This window comes from Canis lupus, chromosome 36 (genome assembly GCF_003254725.2).
Source record: "Canis lupus dingo isolate Sandy chromosome 36, ASM325472v2, whole genome shotgun sequence".
NCBI classification, from domain to species: domain Eukaryota; kingdom Metazoa; phylum Chordata; class Mammalia; order Carnivora; family Canidae; genus Canis; species Canis lupus.
In genome coordinates, this window is record NC_064278.1 from 20,251,759 (window position 1) to 20,266,563 (window position 14,805).

At 39.4% G+C, this 14,805-nt stretch overlaps 1 protein-coding gene across 5 annotated transcripts in view; it reads left to right on the top strand.

Moving 5' to 3' along the window:
- The first annotated feature begins 350 nt into the window (after positions 1 to 350).
- Positions 351 to 14,805, top strand: part of MTX2 (metaxin 2) — a 66,643-nt gene continuing 52,188 nt past the window's right edge. For 3 of the 5 annotated variants that reach the window (XM_049106200.1, XM_049106202.1, XM_049106201.1), the window contains exon 1: positions 7,520 to 7,622. In XM_049106200.1, the coding sequence (XP_048962157.1) occupies positions 7,535 to 7,622 (88 nt within the window). In that variant the 5' untranslated portion in view covers positions 7,520 to 7,534. Of the gene's footprint in view, positions 605 to 7,519; positions 7,623 to 11,268; positions 11,333 to 14,805 lie in introns of those variants that run through there. The other 2 variants (XM_025460289.3, XM_025460290.3) reach the window with 2 other exon arrangements.

The window sequence follows — 14,805 nt, forward strand, 5'->3', positions numbered from 1 at the left end:
CGAACGCAGCACACATTTTTTTTTTTTTTTTACAAGGGCCTGGTACCGTGCGCTTAAAATACATCACTCGCCAGAGCGTCCCGGGTGGCTCAGCCGGTTAAGCATCCCACTGAGGTCGTGACCTCGGCGCTGGGAGATCGAGTCTCTCCCCCCGCGCGGAGTCGGCCCCTCCCCCCGCTCCTGCGCGCTCGCAAATAAAGAAATAATTCTTAAAAAAAGGAAAAAAAAATTAACTTGGTTACAAAATGGGATACAGAACACCTCCAGGAGCCCTCTCTCCGCGCGCGGCCCTCCCCCAGGCCGGAGCCCGCAGCGGCCGGGACGCAGGCCCGAGGGCCCCGCCCACCGAGCCAGGCGCGCGCAGGCGGAAGTGCTCCCCCGCCGCCGTCCGCCGCGCCGGAAGTTCCTGGCCGGCCGGCGGCCACCTTGCGCGCCTCGCCGCCGCCCCCGCGCCCTGGTGCGCTGCGCCTGGTGGGCCGCGGAGGCCGGAGCGGGCCTGGGAGCGGCCGGCGAGCACGCCGAGGGCCGTGCGGAGCGGGCGCCGCGGGCCTGCGCGCAGCCGCCATGTCTCTGGTGGCGGAAGCCTTCGTCTCGCAGATCGCAGGTAGCGCGCGCGGCCTCGGGCTGCGGTGGAGGGGGGGCGGCGCGGGGAGCCCCTCTGCGTTCTGTGGCGTCAGGTGCCGAGCGCAGGCCTGGGGATACCGCGCGGAGGAGAGAGAGCGGAGGGGAGACGCTTGGCCAAGGTCACCCCGCAGGGGCTGTCACGCCGCCTGCCTTCTCGTGGGCGCACCTGGGCCAGCTCCCGTTGGGCCGCGAGGGCCTGGGGAGCGTGGAGGAGGCCGTGGGGCGGGGGCGTGGCCACGGGGCCAGGTACTCCCAGGCCTCCGTCTGCGCGCGCGCGGGGAGCCTCGGTCGTGGGATCTGAAGTTTAAGGGGATTTGTCCCTAGCAAGTCGCCCTCGCTTCCCAAAGCCACTTCAGGGCGACCGAAATTCTTGCTTCCTCTGCAAGCAACACAGTAGTACTGCCATTTGCCAGACCCCTGGGACTCACCGAAAAGTCCTTCATATGTTTTTGAGAAACACCTTTGGTTGGATGGAGTGAATGAACGTGGCTGATGTAAATAGATTTGTTTTCTGTTTTCGAGGTTCTTATTTATCATAGTGAGATCAAGTATCGGGGAAGTGAGGAGACTAGGCATGGGTATTGTAGATGTGCTCTGACGGGCAGTCGTTAGTTTTAAATGGAATTAATCTTCACTTCCTGGCAGTATTTTCAACAAGAGTGAAGAGACACTTAACCAGGATAAATAGGTTACCTTTGAAATAAAGTAGTGTTTTGGAAATGGGAAGTGCTGAATGTGTCATAAAATTCGCCGAAATGTTTTTCATTGCATTGCATTTACGTGAAGGTACATTTCTTCTTCTTCTTTTTTTTTTTTTTTTTCCTTTTTCGCTTAAATACATTGTTTTCTGGAAGAGAGGGACGCTCCCACTAGATTACAATTCTGAACACCTGTTTGTTGGTGCTCAGTAAATGTTTGTGACCTGAATCAATGAATAATCTTGAGATTTCAAACAGTGATTATTTCTGTTTTTACATTTATGTTAAAAGTTAGATCATTGATTTAATTTCCATTTCTGCTATGTTCAAAAAAATCAACCATTTCACATTGTATGCTGATTCTGGTATACTGTATGCATGTGCCTCAATGTGTCATTTCTTCTAAAGGAAAAATTATGTCTTTTTTTTTTTTTAAGATTTTATTTAGTTATTCATGAGACACACAGAGAGAGAAGCAGAGATGCAGGCAGAGGGAGAAACAGGCTCCATGCAGGGAGCCTGATGTGGGACTCGATCCCCGGTCTCCAGGATCAGGCCCTGGGCTTGAAGGCAGGCGCTCAACCGCTGAGCCACCCAGGCATCCCTGATAAATGTCTTTTAATAAACTTTTAATAAGTTTGGAATTTTGTCTCAGTAAAATTTAAGAACTTCTAGGAATTTCATTTGTGTGCCATTTTAGCTATTTGTAATCTATTACTCTAGAAGGAGGTATTTAAAGATGAATAATTCAATAAATTGTTTTGGGTCAACTCCCAAGTCATAACACCACAAGAATAAATTCCAAATGAATTAAAAATCTAAATGTTAAATAAGAACAAAAACCAAATTGTAATAAAATAACTAGGAAAAATAAAGGAGATAGTTTTCAGTAATCTTGGGTAGCAGGGGAGGCCTAAGTTAGACACAGAATCCAAAATTCCTGGGAGGAAAAATTGCAGAAAAATTTGAAAAGCTTTATATGATAAAAGACATAAGTTTCTACAAAAATAAATGAAAAAGACAACAGGACCAAGGGTAAAGTATACAGGCAATTCACAAATGGGAAAATGTAAATGGACAATGAACATGTGAAAAGATGCTATCACTAAAAGATAAAGTTTACCATTTTGTCAGATGGGCAAAAATGAATATGATAATTTCTAGAACTGACAAGGGTATGGGAGAAAACATCTACCCTCAGACTGTTGGTGAGTCTGTAAATTATTGCTACTTTTTGAGAACTCAGTATAGCAAGATTGGTTAAAATGCCATCCTTTGACCTAGAAACTTTTCAGGGAATTTATCTGATAGAAATACTGGATCGTTATTTAAAGCAATATTTAGCAGTATTCATTATAGCATTAATTTTAATAGCAAAACCCCATAAATGTGCTATATACATGTCAAATTATCGTATGCGCACATTATTATAAATAATAGAAATGAGATACATATACCTGTTAAATATATTGGCTTGAAATTTATGATTATCTTAAGTAAAAAACAAGTTATAGGATAATATATATACTGTATGAACCCATTGTTGTTAAATAAACCCTATATAAACTTGTATGTATTTATGTAAGCAAAGAAAAACAGAATATTCAACTAATTTGAACTAGTAATTTCAGAGTAATAAGGGTGGAGAGTTGGTGGAGGGTAGAGGAACTACATTTTTGAATCGATCAAATTATTATAGTGAGAATATTTTGCTTGTGTAGTTTAAATGATTATAATTTTAAAATTCGAAGATTGTATTTGAGCAAGCAGTGAATAAGGGGTGGCTAAAATAATTTATAGGAAACAGTGTTTGACTTGTAAGTGACATAAATGTGACTCGGATCAATTCAGAGTATTTTATTTCTGGCAATAATATGGTTTTCTTGAAAGAGGTCAACCTTAAGAGATTAGCGATACATATCTATATAGTCTTCTTATACATACAATAAATAATTGTGAATGTTCTTAGAGTTGAGTGCTTTAATTTTTAGTGTATTTAACAGTTTGCTTAGTATTCCTTTCAGTGGGTGTGAGCTAACATACTGATAATTTCTTCTAGAAACATTTAGGGGTGCCTAAGTGCCTCAGCAGGTTAAACATCTGCCTTGGGTTCAGGTCATGATCCCAGGGGTTGAGCCCCACATCAGGCTCCCTGCTCAGTGGGGAGCCTGCTTCTCCCTCTCCCTCTTTTGCTCCCCCTGCTGTGCTCTCTTGCTCTGTCAAACAAATAAAATCTTTAAAAAAAAAAAAAAAAAAGAAAGAAAGAAACATTGAAAGGCATTTTGCATCTATCTGTGATATTCTTGAGAGCCTCATTCTTACGGCATCTTTTTGGAAGACTTCTGTGAACTCCCCAGTTTAAGTGAATCGTTTTTGTCTCTACCAGTGTATTCTTCACCAAAATCTTGCATTTCTTACTCGTTACTGTATATCGTCAGTGGCTTACTCTCTTCATCGCCACTGTTATTTTGGTTCAGGGCTTTGTCATTTCTCGCTTGGATTACCATTGTAGTGTCTGAATTGGTTTCCATGTTTCTAGTGTGGCCTCCTTCCAATACAGTCTCCACACTGCAAGCCTCAGTGAGGTTTTGTTTATGTGATTTTGTTATTTTCCTAAAATGCAAACATGACTCCTCTTGTTTCAACACCTTCATTAGTTCAGAATCATCTGTAGGTGGAGTGAGGCATATAAGACCTGCCATAAGTTGATCCATCTCTTCAGCCTCATCTCGTCTCTCTTAAATTCTCTTTCTATACTTTGTAGATAGAGTTCATCTTTGGCACACATTGTCCTCCTCCCGAAATGCCCAGTTTGTTTGGATAACTCTTGTTTGTCCCTTAATGCTCTGGGCACATTTTAATCCGTAAGTCTTTTTTTTTCCTGTCAAATGAGAATTTTTTTTTTTCCTGATAATGATTATATGCTACATGACCATTGTAGACAATGAAGGAATCCAAGAGAATAAAATAACAATCAGCTAAAACCATAACAGCCAGATTGACTTGATGTTTCACTGTCATCATTAAAACTTTGATGACCAGAGCTGTCTTGTTCTCTGCACCTGAATTAAAAAAACAACACATAAATATAAAATGTACCTACTTTTAGTAACCTGTTTTGTCATATAATATTGAGATGTGTTTCCTTGTCTGCTAATGGAATCACCCATCACCATTTTCATTGGTTGCATAGTATTTCATTGTAATGAAGAAATCATAATTATCTAGTTTCATTTTGGTGGGTATTTAGTGTGATATTAGGTCAACTGGAGAAGCAGAAGCTGTAGGGTTTTGATTTCTAGCTCTAGCTTTCACTCCAACTCTAGCTTTGTATCGATGTCTCTACACACAAATGCAAACACACGCACATACACACACCAAGGAATTAGCTTATGCTTGGCCAACCAAGGACCAACCATATCCACAAAGTAGACAGCCAGGAAGGGGAGATCTAAGAGGAAGAAAAGACACAGGCAGCAGATACTGCTTGCAGTGTATGAATTCATAGGTCCTCTGTTAAAAGACTTCCAAATGATTAAATCAGATACACCCAGGATAATCTCCCTTTGGATTAATGTAAAGTCAACTGATTAGGTAGGGACTTTATTTATATCAGCAAAATCCTTCACAGTAGCTCCTAAATTAGTGTTTGGAAAACTGGGAGAAGGTATTTATATGCTACAAAATGACTGTTGCTTCTCCTTTGACTTCCTAGAGCCTGCTTTTCCCTGGGATTCCCAGAGAATGTCCCTTCTAGCTCACCATGATCAGAAACAGTAGAAAAGGAATTCTGGCAACTGTAGTTCAGTCTGGCTAAGTTGATGTATCCTAAAGCCATCACTGGTATATATGATTTTTCTCTGATGTGAGCAGTGCTTTCATGGATGTATTTGTATATCTGCGGAGTAGTTTCGTTGGATACATTTCTTAAAGTGGAAGAGGATTTTGTGTTTTTTAAAAATATTTTATTTATTTGTTCATGAGAGACACACAGAGAGAGGCAGAGACACAGGCAGAGGAAGAAGCAGGCTCCATGCAGGGAGCCCGATGTTGGAGTCGATCCCCGGACTCCAGGATCATGCCCTGAGCTGAAGGCAGATGCTCACCCACTGAACCACCCAGGCACCTCATGGAAGAGGACTTTTTTTTTTTTTTTTTTTAATATTTATTTATGATAGTCACACAGAGAGAGAGAGGCAGAGACATAGGCAGAGGGAGAAGCAGGCTCCATGCACCGGGAGCCCGACGTGGGACTCGATCCCGGGTCTCCAGGCGCTAAACCGCTGCACCACCCAGGGATCTCTGGAAGAGGACTTTGAATTGTTCTTGTTACTTAATATGGAAAGGAAGGGTAGGTTATGATTTTGAACTCGAATTTTCTTAATTTTTAGGTTTTGAATTAATAGCTTGGATCTTTAGATGATATGCTTGATTTAGAACTTTGGAAGAGGGATAAAAATAATCCTGGATATTGAATTGTTTTCAAAATCTTTTATAATAGCCCGTGTATTTTAAATTTACATTTGCTTATTTATTTATTTATTTTTAAAAATATTCATTGATTCATGAGAGAGAGAGAGAGAGAGAGAGAGGCAGGAACACAGGCAGTGGGAGAAGCAGGCTCCATGCAAGGAGCCCGATGTGGGACTCGATCCCGGGACTCCAGGATCATGCCCTTCACCCAAGGCAGGCGCCAAACTGCTGAGCCACCCAGGGGTCCCCTGCTTTTTCTTTTAATGGCAAGATTTTCAGTACGTTATGTGAGGTTTTATTTTTTATTTATTTTTTAATTTTTACTGTCACTTGGGCATATATCCGAGGGGAGGGTTGAGTATCCCGATTTGAGCTGTGTGAGTATATTTGAAGCAGTCACTGTAGCTGAGAGGTTGGAGTACTGTGATGGACAAGCCTGACTCCCTTGCATATCCCTGTGCTAGGAGTGGCTCCAGGCTTTAGGGCTCCACAGAGCCACCAGATACAAAAGGTGAGAGATGCTGAGTGCTAAACAGCAGAAATCTCCCACAGTGTCAATCTTTTTTTTTTTTTTTCTTAAGACTTTATTTTTAAGTAATCTCTACACCCAGTGTGGAGCTTGAACTTCCAGCCCCTGAGATTAAGAGTCACATGCTCCACGGACTGAGCCAGCCAGGTGCCCATCAATCACTTCTTTCACCTTTTTTTTTTTTTTTTTTAAGATTTTATTTATTTATTCCTGAGAGACATAGGCAGAGGGAGAAGCAGGCTTCCCACAGTGAGCCTGATTTGGGACTTGATCCTAGGACCCCAGGATCATGATGTGAGTCAAAGGCAGACGCCCAATCACTGAGCCACTCAGGTGCCCATCACCTTGCTTTTATACTTCTGATGGACTTTGGAGTAAGTCAGACCTGGGTGCTTACTAAATGTGTGACCTCGGGCAAATTATTTCCTTTTTAAAAAAGTGTTAGGTTTTTAAATTGCAAAATGGTGAAGATAATTTTAGATTTTTAAAAAATGATGAGGAAACATAATAATGCTTAGCCTTGTGTCTGACACACTGTAAGCGCTCTGTAAGTGTTCATTAATATCATTTTTAGCTGTTTACCTGTTTTTCTCTTTTACCAGACTTTGCCTCTAAAGGAGTGGAGGTCTGTTTATTAGACATTGCCAAAACGTTTCATCCTTAAAACTTAGCTGGTAATTATCTAGTTACTGATAAGAGTAAGCATCCCTTTTTGAGCCACTTCTAGATGACTTAGATACATAATTGCTAATATTAGCAATTTGTTTTTTTTTTTTTTTTTAGGAATATTAGCAATTTGATCCTGTTTGATAAGCAGGATATTATTTTTGTTTTATAGATGGGGAAATTGAAGCTTTTTTTTTTTTTTTAAGATTTTATTTATTTATTCATGAGAGACACACAGAGAGAGAGAGGCAGAGACACAGGTAGAGGGAGAAGCAGGCTCCATGCAGGGAGCCTGATGTGGGACTTGATCCCAGGACTCCAGGATCATGCCCTGGGCCAAAGGCAGGCGCTAAACCACTGCGCCACCCAGGGATCCTAAAATTGAAGCTCCTTAAGTAATAGAATATAAAGGTTAGGAACCAGGCTGTTGGAGTAAGACAGAACTGAGTTTTTTTTTTTTTTTTTTTTTTTTAAGGTTTTATGTATTTATTCGTGAGAGACACAGAGAGAGGCAGAGACACAGGCAGAGGGAAAAGCAGGCTCCATGCAGGGACCCCGATGTGCGACTCAATCCCAGGACCCCAGGATCACGACCCAGGCCAAAGGCAGATGCCCAACCACGAGCCACCCAGGTTCCTGACAGAACTGAGTTCTAAGCTCAGCTCTGCTTCTTGTTCTGTGATTTTGAGCAGACTATCCCAGGCTACAGTTTCCTTATTTGTGAGAGGATAAGATGTTTCATAACATTATTAATCATCTAGTTCACGGTGATACATGTTAGTTTCTGATACCACTTTTTATTGCCCCAAGAGCCTTTGAGGATGTTATATTTGTAATGCTATCCTATTGCCGTTTTTGGACAGTGTGTTGTCTGAAGTGTCTTTATTTCTAGTAACCCTATACCATCTTTCTGGATGACCTTATTACTTCACCAGTGCCTTGCTATATTTTAAGCATGTCAGTTAATTTCATCATACTGTAATTATTAATCTTTTAAAATCCGTACAATATCTGTTCTGTTCTTTATTTAGAAGCTCAGTAAACTATATAAAGAATAAAAAAAGACTTGCAATATTTCATTTATCTCATTGTGGGCATGTGGGTGCTTAATTATTTAAATTTATTAATAACTTCATTCTAGCAGTAGCATTAATTTATATTATGATCTGGAAAAGTAGTTTTACGGGTTCCACAGAACCCATATGTAAGCATTTTGAAAGTAAGTATTATCAAAACAGGCTGTTTACAACATTTTGCTTTTATATCAGTAATAAAGTATATTCTATTTCATCCCTCTTCCATGTATTTACTAGGAAATGTGAACTTTATTTGAGAGAGAAATTTATCTGGGGGGCGGGCAGGGGCAGAGAGAAAGAGGGAGAGAGGGAGAAAGAGAGAGAATCATAAGCAGCCCTGTGCTTAGCACAGAGCCCAGCTTGGGGCTCAGTCACACAGCCCTGAGCTGAAATCAAGAATCAGGTATTTAACCGACTGAGCCACCCAGGTGCCTGGGAAATGTGGACTTTAAAATCATCTAGAAGGGTACTAGAAGTGCAAAGAAGTAGAAACATGGTTTAAAAGTCCTTTGTAAAATAGAAGTGATGCTAAGTGATGCTAAGATTTATTGAGAATGTAGAAAGTGGTAGTCAAGCCTCTTAACATCTGATGGTCAAAACTCTTGTATATGCAAAACTCTTGACTATCTAATGATGATGATTGTAGCAGATAATTGAAAAAATAAAATGTGTTCAATTCTTTTGTTCCTGAAAATAAAGATATATTGTTAGTTTTACTTAGTATTCTGAGGATTCTCCAGTATTGAGGAAGGCACTGAGGAATCATTGAGAAGTTATTGAACTGGCCATCAATTTCAGAGAATCTTCTTTCATTCATACTAGTCATGTGAATAGTCTCATACTGTAGTGCTTATCATCCTGGCGCATGCGAAGGTGACAATGAAGAGACAGATGGAGAAGCAAAGCAAAGACAAAATAGGTTATACTTCAGAGTAGAGGCAAAGTACAATTTATTAACAGCAGTGTGGTTTTATTTTATTTTATCACACTTATATTCATGAATAGGTTGGAACCCAAATTCTCAGAGGCAGTGTTTAGTTGCCTTTTAGAAAACTTTGATATGATGTTAAGATCACTTGAAAGTTTCTGATCTTGAAGTCGTCCATAGTTAATCATAATGTGAGTTTTAATTTTCTTATATGCTTTGTTTTAACATTCCATACTCTGAAATTACATGATTTTTAGTTTTTAATTTAAAAGATTTGGTGATGGATACCCCATAAAGATTTGCTAGTCTTATTTCTGTGAAGACTTTTGAGTTATTAATAATAGCTTAAGCCTTCCATATTTGAGTGAAAATTGAAAGAAAATATCATCAAACTTTTTAACATTTTTCAAACATTTTTGAAATTTCTTGATAAGCAGTTATCAGATGGACTGAAGATACCAAATGAAGATGAGATATTAAATTCTGCCTTCTCATTTTTTGTTCAAAGACAGAAGTTATAATATTCAGCAAATCCAGTTACAGACATTTATGTGTAGAAGTATTTGCCTTGCCAGTAAGAGAAATGCATGTTTTAATTTTTTATTGCTTTGTAAATGATCCTCTATTCTTGAACACTTTTCTTATTTTTGTACGCTCTATAAATGAATCATGGTTTTGAACTTTTCTACATCAGTAATAAAAATGAAATTTGATTGGTTAGTGATAAAGACAGTTCTTTTCATAAAAACAATCATTTTGTCATGGCAATTCCCATTAACTGTAACTGCATTAGCAAAATGGAAACTGTAAAAAGCATTTCATTTTGCTTATACACTTAGCTATGTTTTTGAGCTGATTATATATTTTTATCTTTAAGAACTTTTATAAGTCAAAGAAGTTTTGGCATGACTTAATCTGTATTTGGATTTTCAGAAGAGTTTGTTGGATATACTTATTGCAGGAGATATAGTATCTTTAGATATTGTCATGGAATTGCCCCCATGTCATATTTCGTTACCTGGTCAAACTAGAGCACTTACTAGAACTTCATACAAATGAATTTTATCATTTGTTAGGTGGGAAGAGCGCCATCATTACTCCAGTGTTCTACAGGTAATACTGGCAGCTGAAGCTTTAATGATCTGGCTTTTTGTTGACCTCCTTTTCTTTGATTCGCCTTTACATTATAGGGGGATGTTTTAGCATCATGAATGATAAATTTCTGGTTTTCTTATTTTATAAATTAAAAAAAGATTCTGCGTTAATAATAATGTGAAAGTAAAAGCTACCTTCTTTCTTTTCATTAGACATTGTTATATTTGTAATTTTTGCCATTCATCAGTTTCATATGCTGGTTTGACTAGTGAATGAAACTGGTTATGTAATGTTAACTATGTGGTAATCTACATTTATTTTTAGTTGAGATTGTGAATTATTATTTTTTAAGATTTATTTACTTGAGGGAGAGAGAAAGAGAGCACAAGCAGGTGAGGGCTTGTGGATAGAGGGAAAAGGAGAAACAGACTCCCCACTGAGCAGGGAGCCCAATGCTGGGCTTGATCCTAGAACCCCAAGAACACGACCTGAGCCGAAAGCAGGCGTTTAACCGATTGAACCACCCAGGCACCCCAGGTTGTGAATTATTCTCGATGTATTTTCTTCTCAAACAGATTTCTCCTTCTCACTGTATATACTTGTACTGATTTTCCCATACTGTCATTTTGTGGCTGTTTGAAGAGGTAGATTAATTTTAATATTAAATATTTAGAAAGGGAGGTAATATTTTAGAAATCATGGAAAGCAGTTTAGAGATACATATAAAGTATGTTTTTCATTATTTACTGTTTTGGATTATCCTTGTATCATAGGTAAATGGCTTTACTGGTCTACTTTTTATTTTTATTTATTTTTTAATTTTTTAAAATATTTTATTTATGTATTCATGAGAGACACTGAGAGAGAGAGGCAGAGACACAGGCAGAGAGAGAAGCAAGCTCCATGTAGGGAGCCCGACGCGGGACTCGATCCCGGGACTCCAGGATCACACTCCAGGCCAAAGGCAGACACTAAACCACTGAGCCACCCAGGGATCCCCTGATCTACTTTTTATAAAAAGATTATAGTAAGCTCTGAGTTTAGCTAGCATAATTAAATCATTTTTCTCTTGGATTCTTTTTTTTTTTTTTTTCTCTCATTTCCTGAATAATCTAGCAACTACCAGCAGACCAGAGTTTCTGATGGAGGTAAGCCATTGTAGTCACTGGGTTCTAAATTCTGAGGACTGAAGGTCAGGGAGACATGATGTGGTCAGGAAATAGGAGAGTGAGAGTTCAGAAAGGTAAATTTCAAGATAATGGGTTAATAAAATGGCACTGACTAAAGGGAGGGTGGAAATGTCAAAATCTATGCCTGAAGCAGTAAAGTAGAATTTATAAATGTAACATGGTCAGGAGTCAGTTTGGTAACTGATTTAGATGGAATTCTCAGGCCTCAGAAGGATTAATATTTAATTTTGTCTTTAATGATAGATCTGTGACTAATAGTAACTATCAAAACTGAGACTGTTCAGTCACTATTGTACTATACAAATCACATCACAACTGGCATGTAAAACAGTCATTTTATTATGTTCATGGATCCTCTGGGTCAGTTGAGACAAGTCACAAGAGAGATGGCTTGTTTCTACCTCGCAATGTCTGGATCCTCAGGTAGAGAGACTCAAAGGCTTGGGATCCAACAATTGAGGGCTGGAAACATCTGGAAGCCTCTTCACTCACAGATCTAAGAATTGCGGACTAGGAACTCAGCTGTGGTTGTTTTCTGGAATATTTATACATGGCCTCTCATGTGGCCTGGGCTTTCTTGAAGCCTGGGAGCCTCCGAGCAGTCAGACATTTTACTCAGTGCTCCAAAGGCCTGTGTTCAAGTTATCAGAGAAGATGCATCACCTTTTATGACCTTGGAAATCTTGAAGCATCACTTTTGCCATATTCTGTTGGTCACAACAGAGTTGAGTCTGGCCAGATTCAAGGAAAGGGGATTTAACTTCACTTCCTGATGGGTGGATGGGGTAGTTGGGGTGTTGGTGAGATTCTAGAAGAGCTCGTGGGACAGAATACACTGTTGTGGCCATCTTTAAGAAGGTAATATGCCACAGTGAACAAGGTGGCGATATATGGTGCGTAGAGGTCATTTGAGTCTGTTTTAATTAGATCTGGGAACTGACTAATCCCATTTAAAGTTCTCAAACAAGATGGGGGTGGATAGGAGTGGGTGTAGGTAGAATGGTATGTAAATGTAGGGTGTTGTCACGCATTATAATCAGTTATCTTTGGAGCTCTCTAAAACAAGCCATGCTTCTATTGCATGGCATTTCTCAAACCTCATGCATACGCTTGCACACATGTTCCCTTTTTTCTCCCCAAAGGCCTGTTATATGTGAAGGTTGAGGGCAGCTCTAGGGCAAGTTATTTTTAAAACACTCTATAGATGATTGGGCTGTGCACCTATTGTTAGGAACCATTAAGCAATTTGGAGAGCAAGTGAGTTTATGAGTTTCCTTTCCGCTATTGAATTTAGTACATATTATTGAGATGTTATCAGTCCTTAATTTGCTTTGATGGTTTTATTTCCAGAATTATAGCAACTTTTGGTGCCAGATATCTTTCAGACTTTAGATAGCAAAAGACCTGCTTGATTTCCAGCGGGATATATTTATTTGTTAGGTTGAGTACCTAATTTGCACTAGATCCCTCTGCTACGTGCTGGCTTACTTAGAAGAATAAAACAATTCTTGCCTTTGATGAACTTACTTTTCTTGTGTAGGACACATCCATTGAAATGGATAATTTCAATATAAAGTGGTGTTTTGATAAATAGAAATGGTAATTTAGGAAGTCTTTACTGAGCACGTTTTATCACTTCTCAAACTGAATTGGGGTGTTAGATTTTCAGTAAATATCTCAAACTCCTCTCCCTGCCCCTCATCTTCTGTCTTGCACATTTCTTCTTTTGTTTGTTTTTTAAAGATTTTATTTATTTATTTGACGGAGTGAGAGAGAGCAAGAGCACAAACGGGGAGCAGTAGGCAGAGGGAGAGGGAGAAGGGGCTTTTATACCCAGGGCTCAATCCCAGGACTCTGAGATCATGACCTGAGCCAGAGGCAGACGCTTAACTGACTGAGCCACCCTGGTGCCCCTGTCTTGTGCACTTCTAATTATATTTTGGATCCAGTTCAGATTTTATGTCCTCTTCTGGATTATTTCTTGTCTTCCTCAGACAGATTTAGTTATTTCCTTAAGAGGATTCCTATAGTATTTTATATGTACTTCTGGTCTGATACTTCTGTTAATAGTAATTATTGATATATTCTGTGACCTAGAGACTGTATAAGGCACCTATATGATTTATCTAATTTTATTTTTCCAGCAACCTTAAAAGGTAGGTAACATTTCCCCTTTTTACAGAAGAAGTAATTGAAGTAAGAATAGGTTAATAAGCAACTTGGTCAAGGACACTCAGATAATAAGTTGTAGAGTTGGGAGGGGAACTTATATGTATCTGATTTTAAGATCTGTTTTTCCCTACACAACCTGTATTCACTTACTGTATTTTAAATGTATTTTATTTATTTATTTATTTATTTATTTATTTATTTATTTATCTATTTATTTATTTATTTATTTATTTATGAATGATAGAGAGAGAGAGAGAGAGAGGCAGAGACATAGGCAGAGGGAGAAGCAGGCTCCATGCACCGGGAGCCTGACGTGGGATTCGATCCTGGGTCTCCAGGATCGTGCCCTGGGCCAAAGGCCAGGCGCCAAACCGCTGCGCCACCCAGGGATCTCTTAAATGTATTTTTAAAAGATTTTATTTATTTATTTTTGTGGGCAGGGGGAGAGAGAGCACACATGAGGGGGAGGAGGAGAGGGAGAGGGGCATAGGAGGAGGGAGAGGGACAAGCAGACTCTGAATTGAGCATGGAGCCCATTGCATGGCTTGATCTCATGACCCTGAGATCATGACCTGATCTGAAACCAAGAGTCGGATGCTTAACTGACTGAGCCACTCAGGTGCCCCTGACTTACGGTATTTTTTAAAAATTTTATTATTATTTTTAAAAATTTTTTATTTTTTATATTTTTTTGACTTACTGTATTTTAAGTGGTTATGTGTGTATCAGTCACCTGTTCTTCTCCCCCCATTCTCTGTCCAGGCTCTGTTCCCCCTACCCATTCAACAGAGTTAGATCCTGAGGAGCAATGATCGTTTTATATTCATATTTGGCTTTTTATCATATTTTGGTAGTTTATAAAAAAACCTATGTTCGTTCAGTTAAATGCCTTTAATATATATCTTTCCTCTGTCTCTGAGGATTTTTCCATCCCTATGCTCTTATTCCTGAAGGGATTCTGTGATGTTTGGGCTATATTTATATTCTTTCTTTGTTTCTTTGTTTCTTTATCTTGCAGTTTTGCCAAGATTTTAGAAGGCACAAGGACAGATCAAATGTTCTGTAGGGTCATTTGTTTCATGACTAGCTGGGAGGAGTGAGGAAGGAGGAATGGAAAGGAGGTAGAAAGGAGTGGTCACCTCACTTGATGTGAGAGACGGAGTTTATCTAGAGTACTGAGAGTAGTAAGCACATAGTAGATACTTAAAACATAGGCTTTTTTTTTTTTTTTAAAGATTTTATTTATTTATTCGTAAGAGACACACACACACACAGAGGCAGAGACATAGGCAGAGGGAGAAGCAGGCCCCATGCAGGGAACCTGATGTGGGACCAGATCCCAGGATTCTGGGAT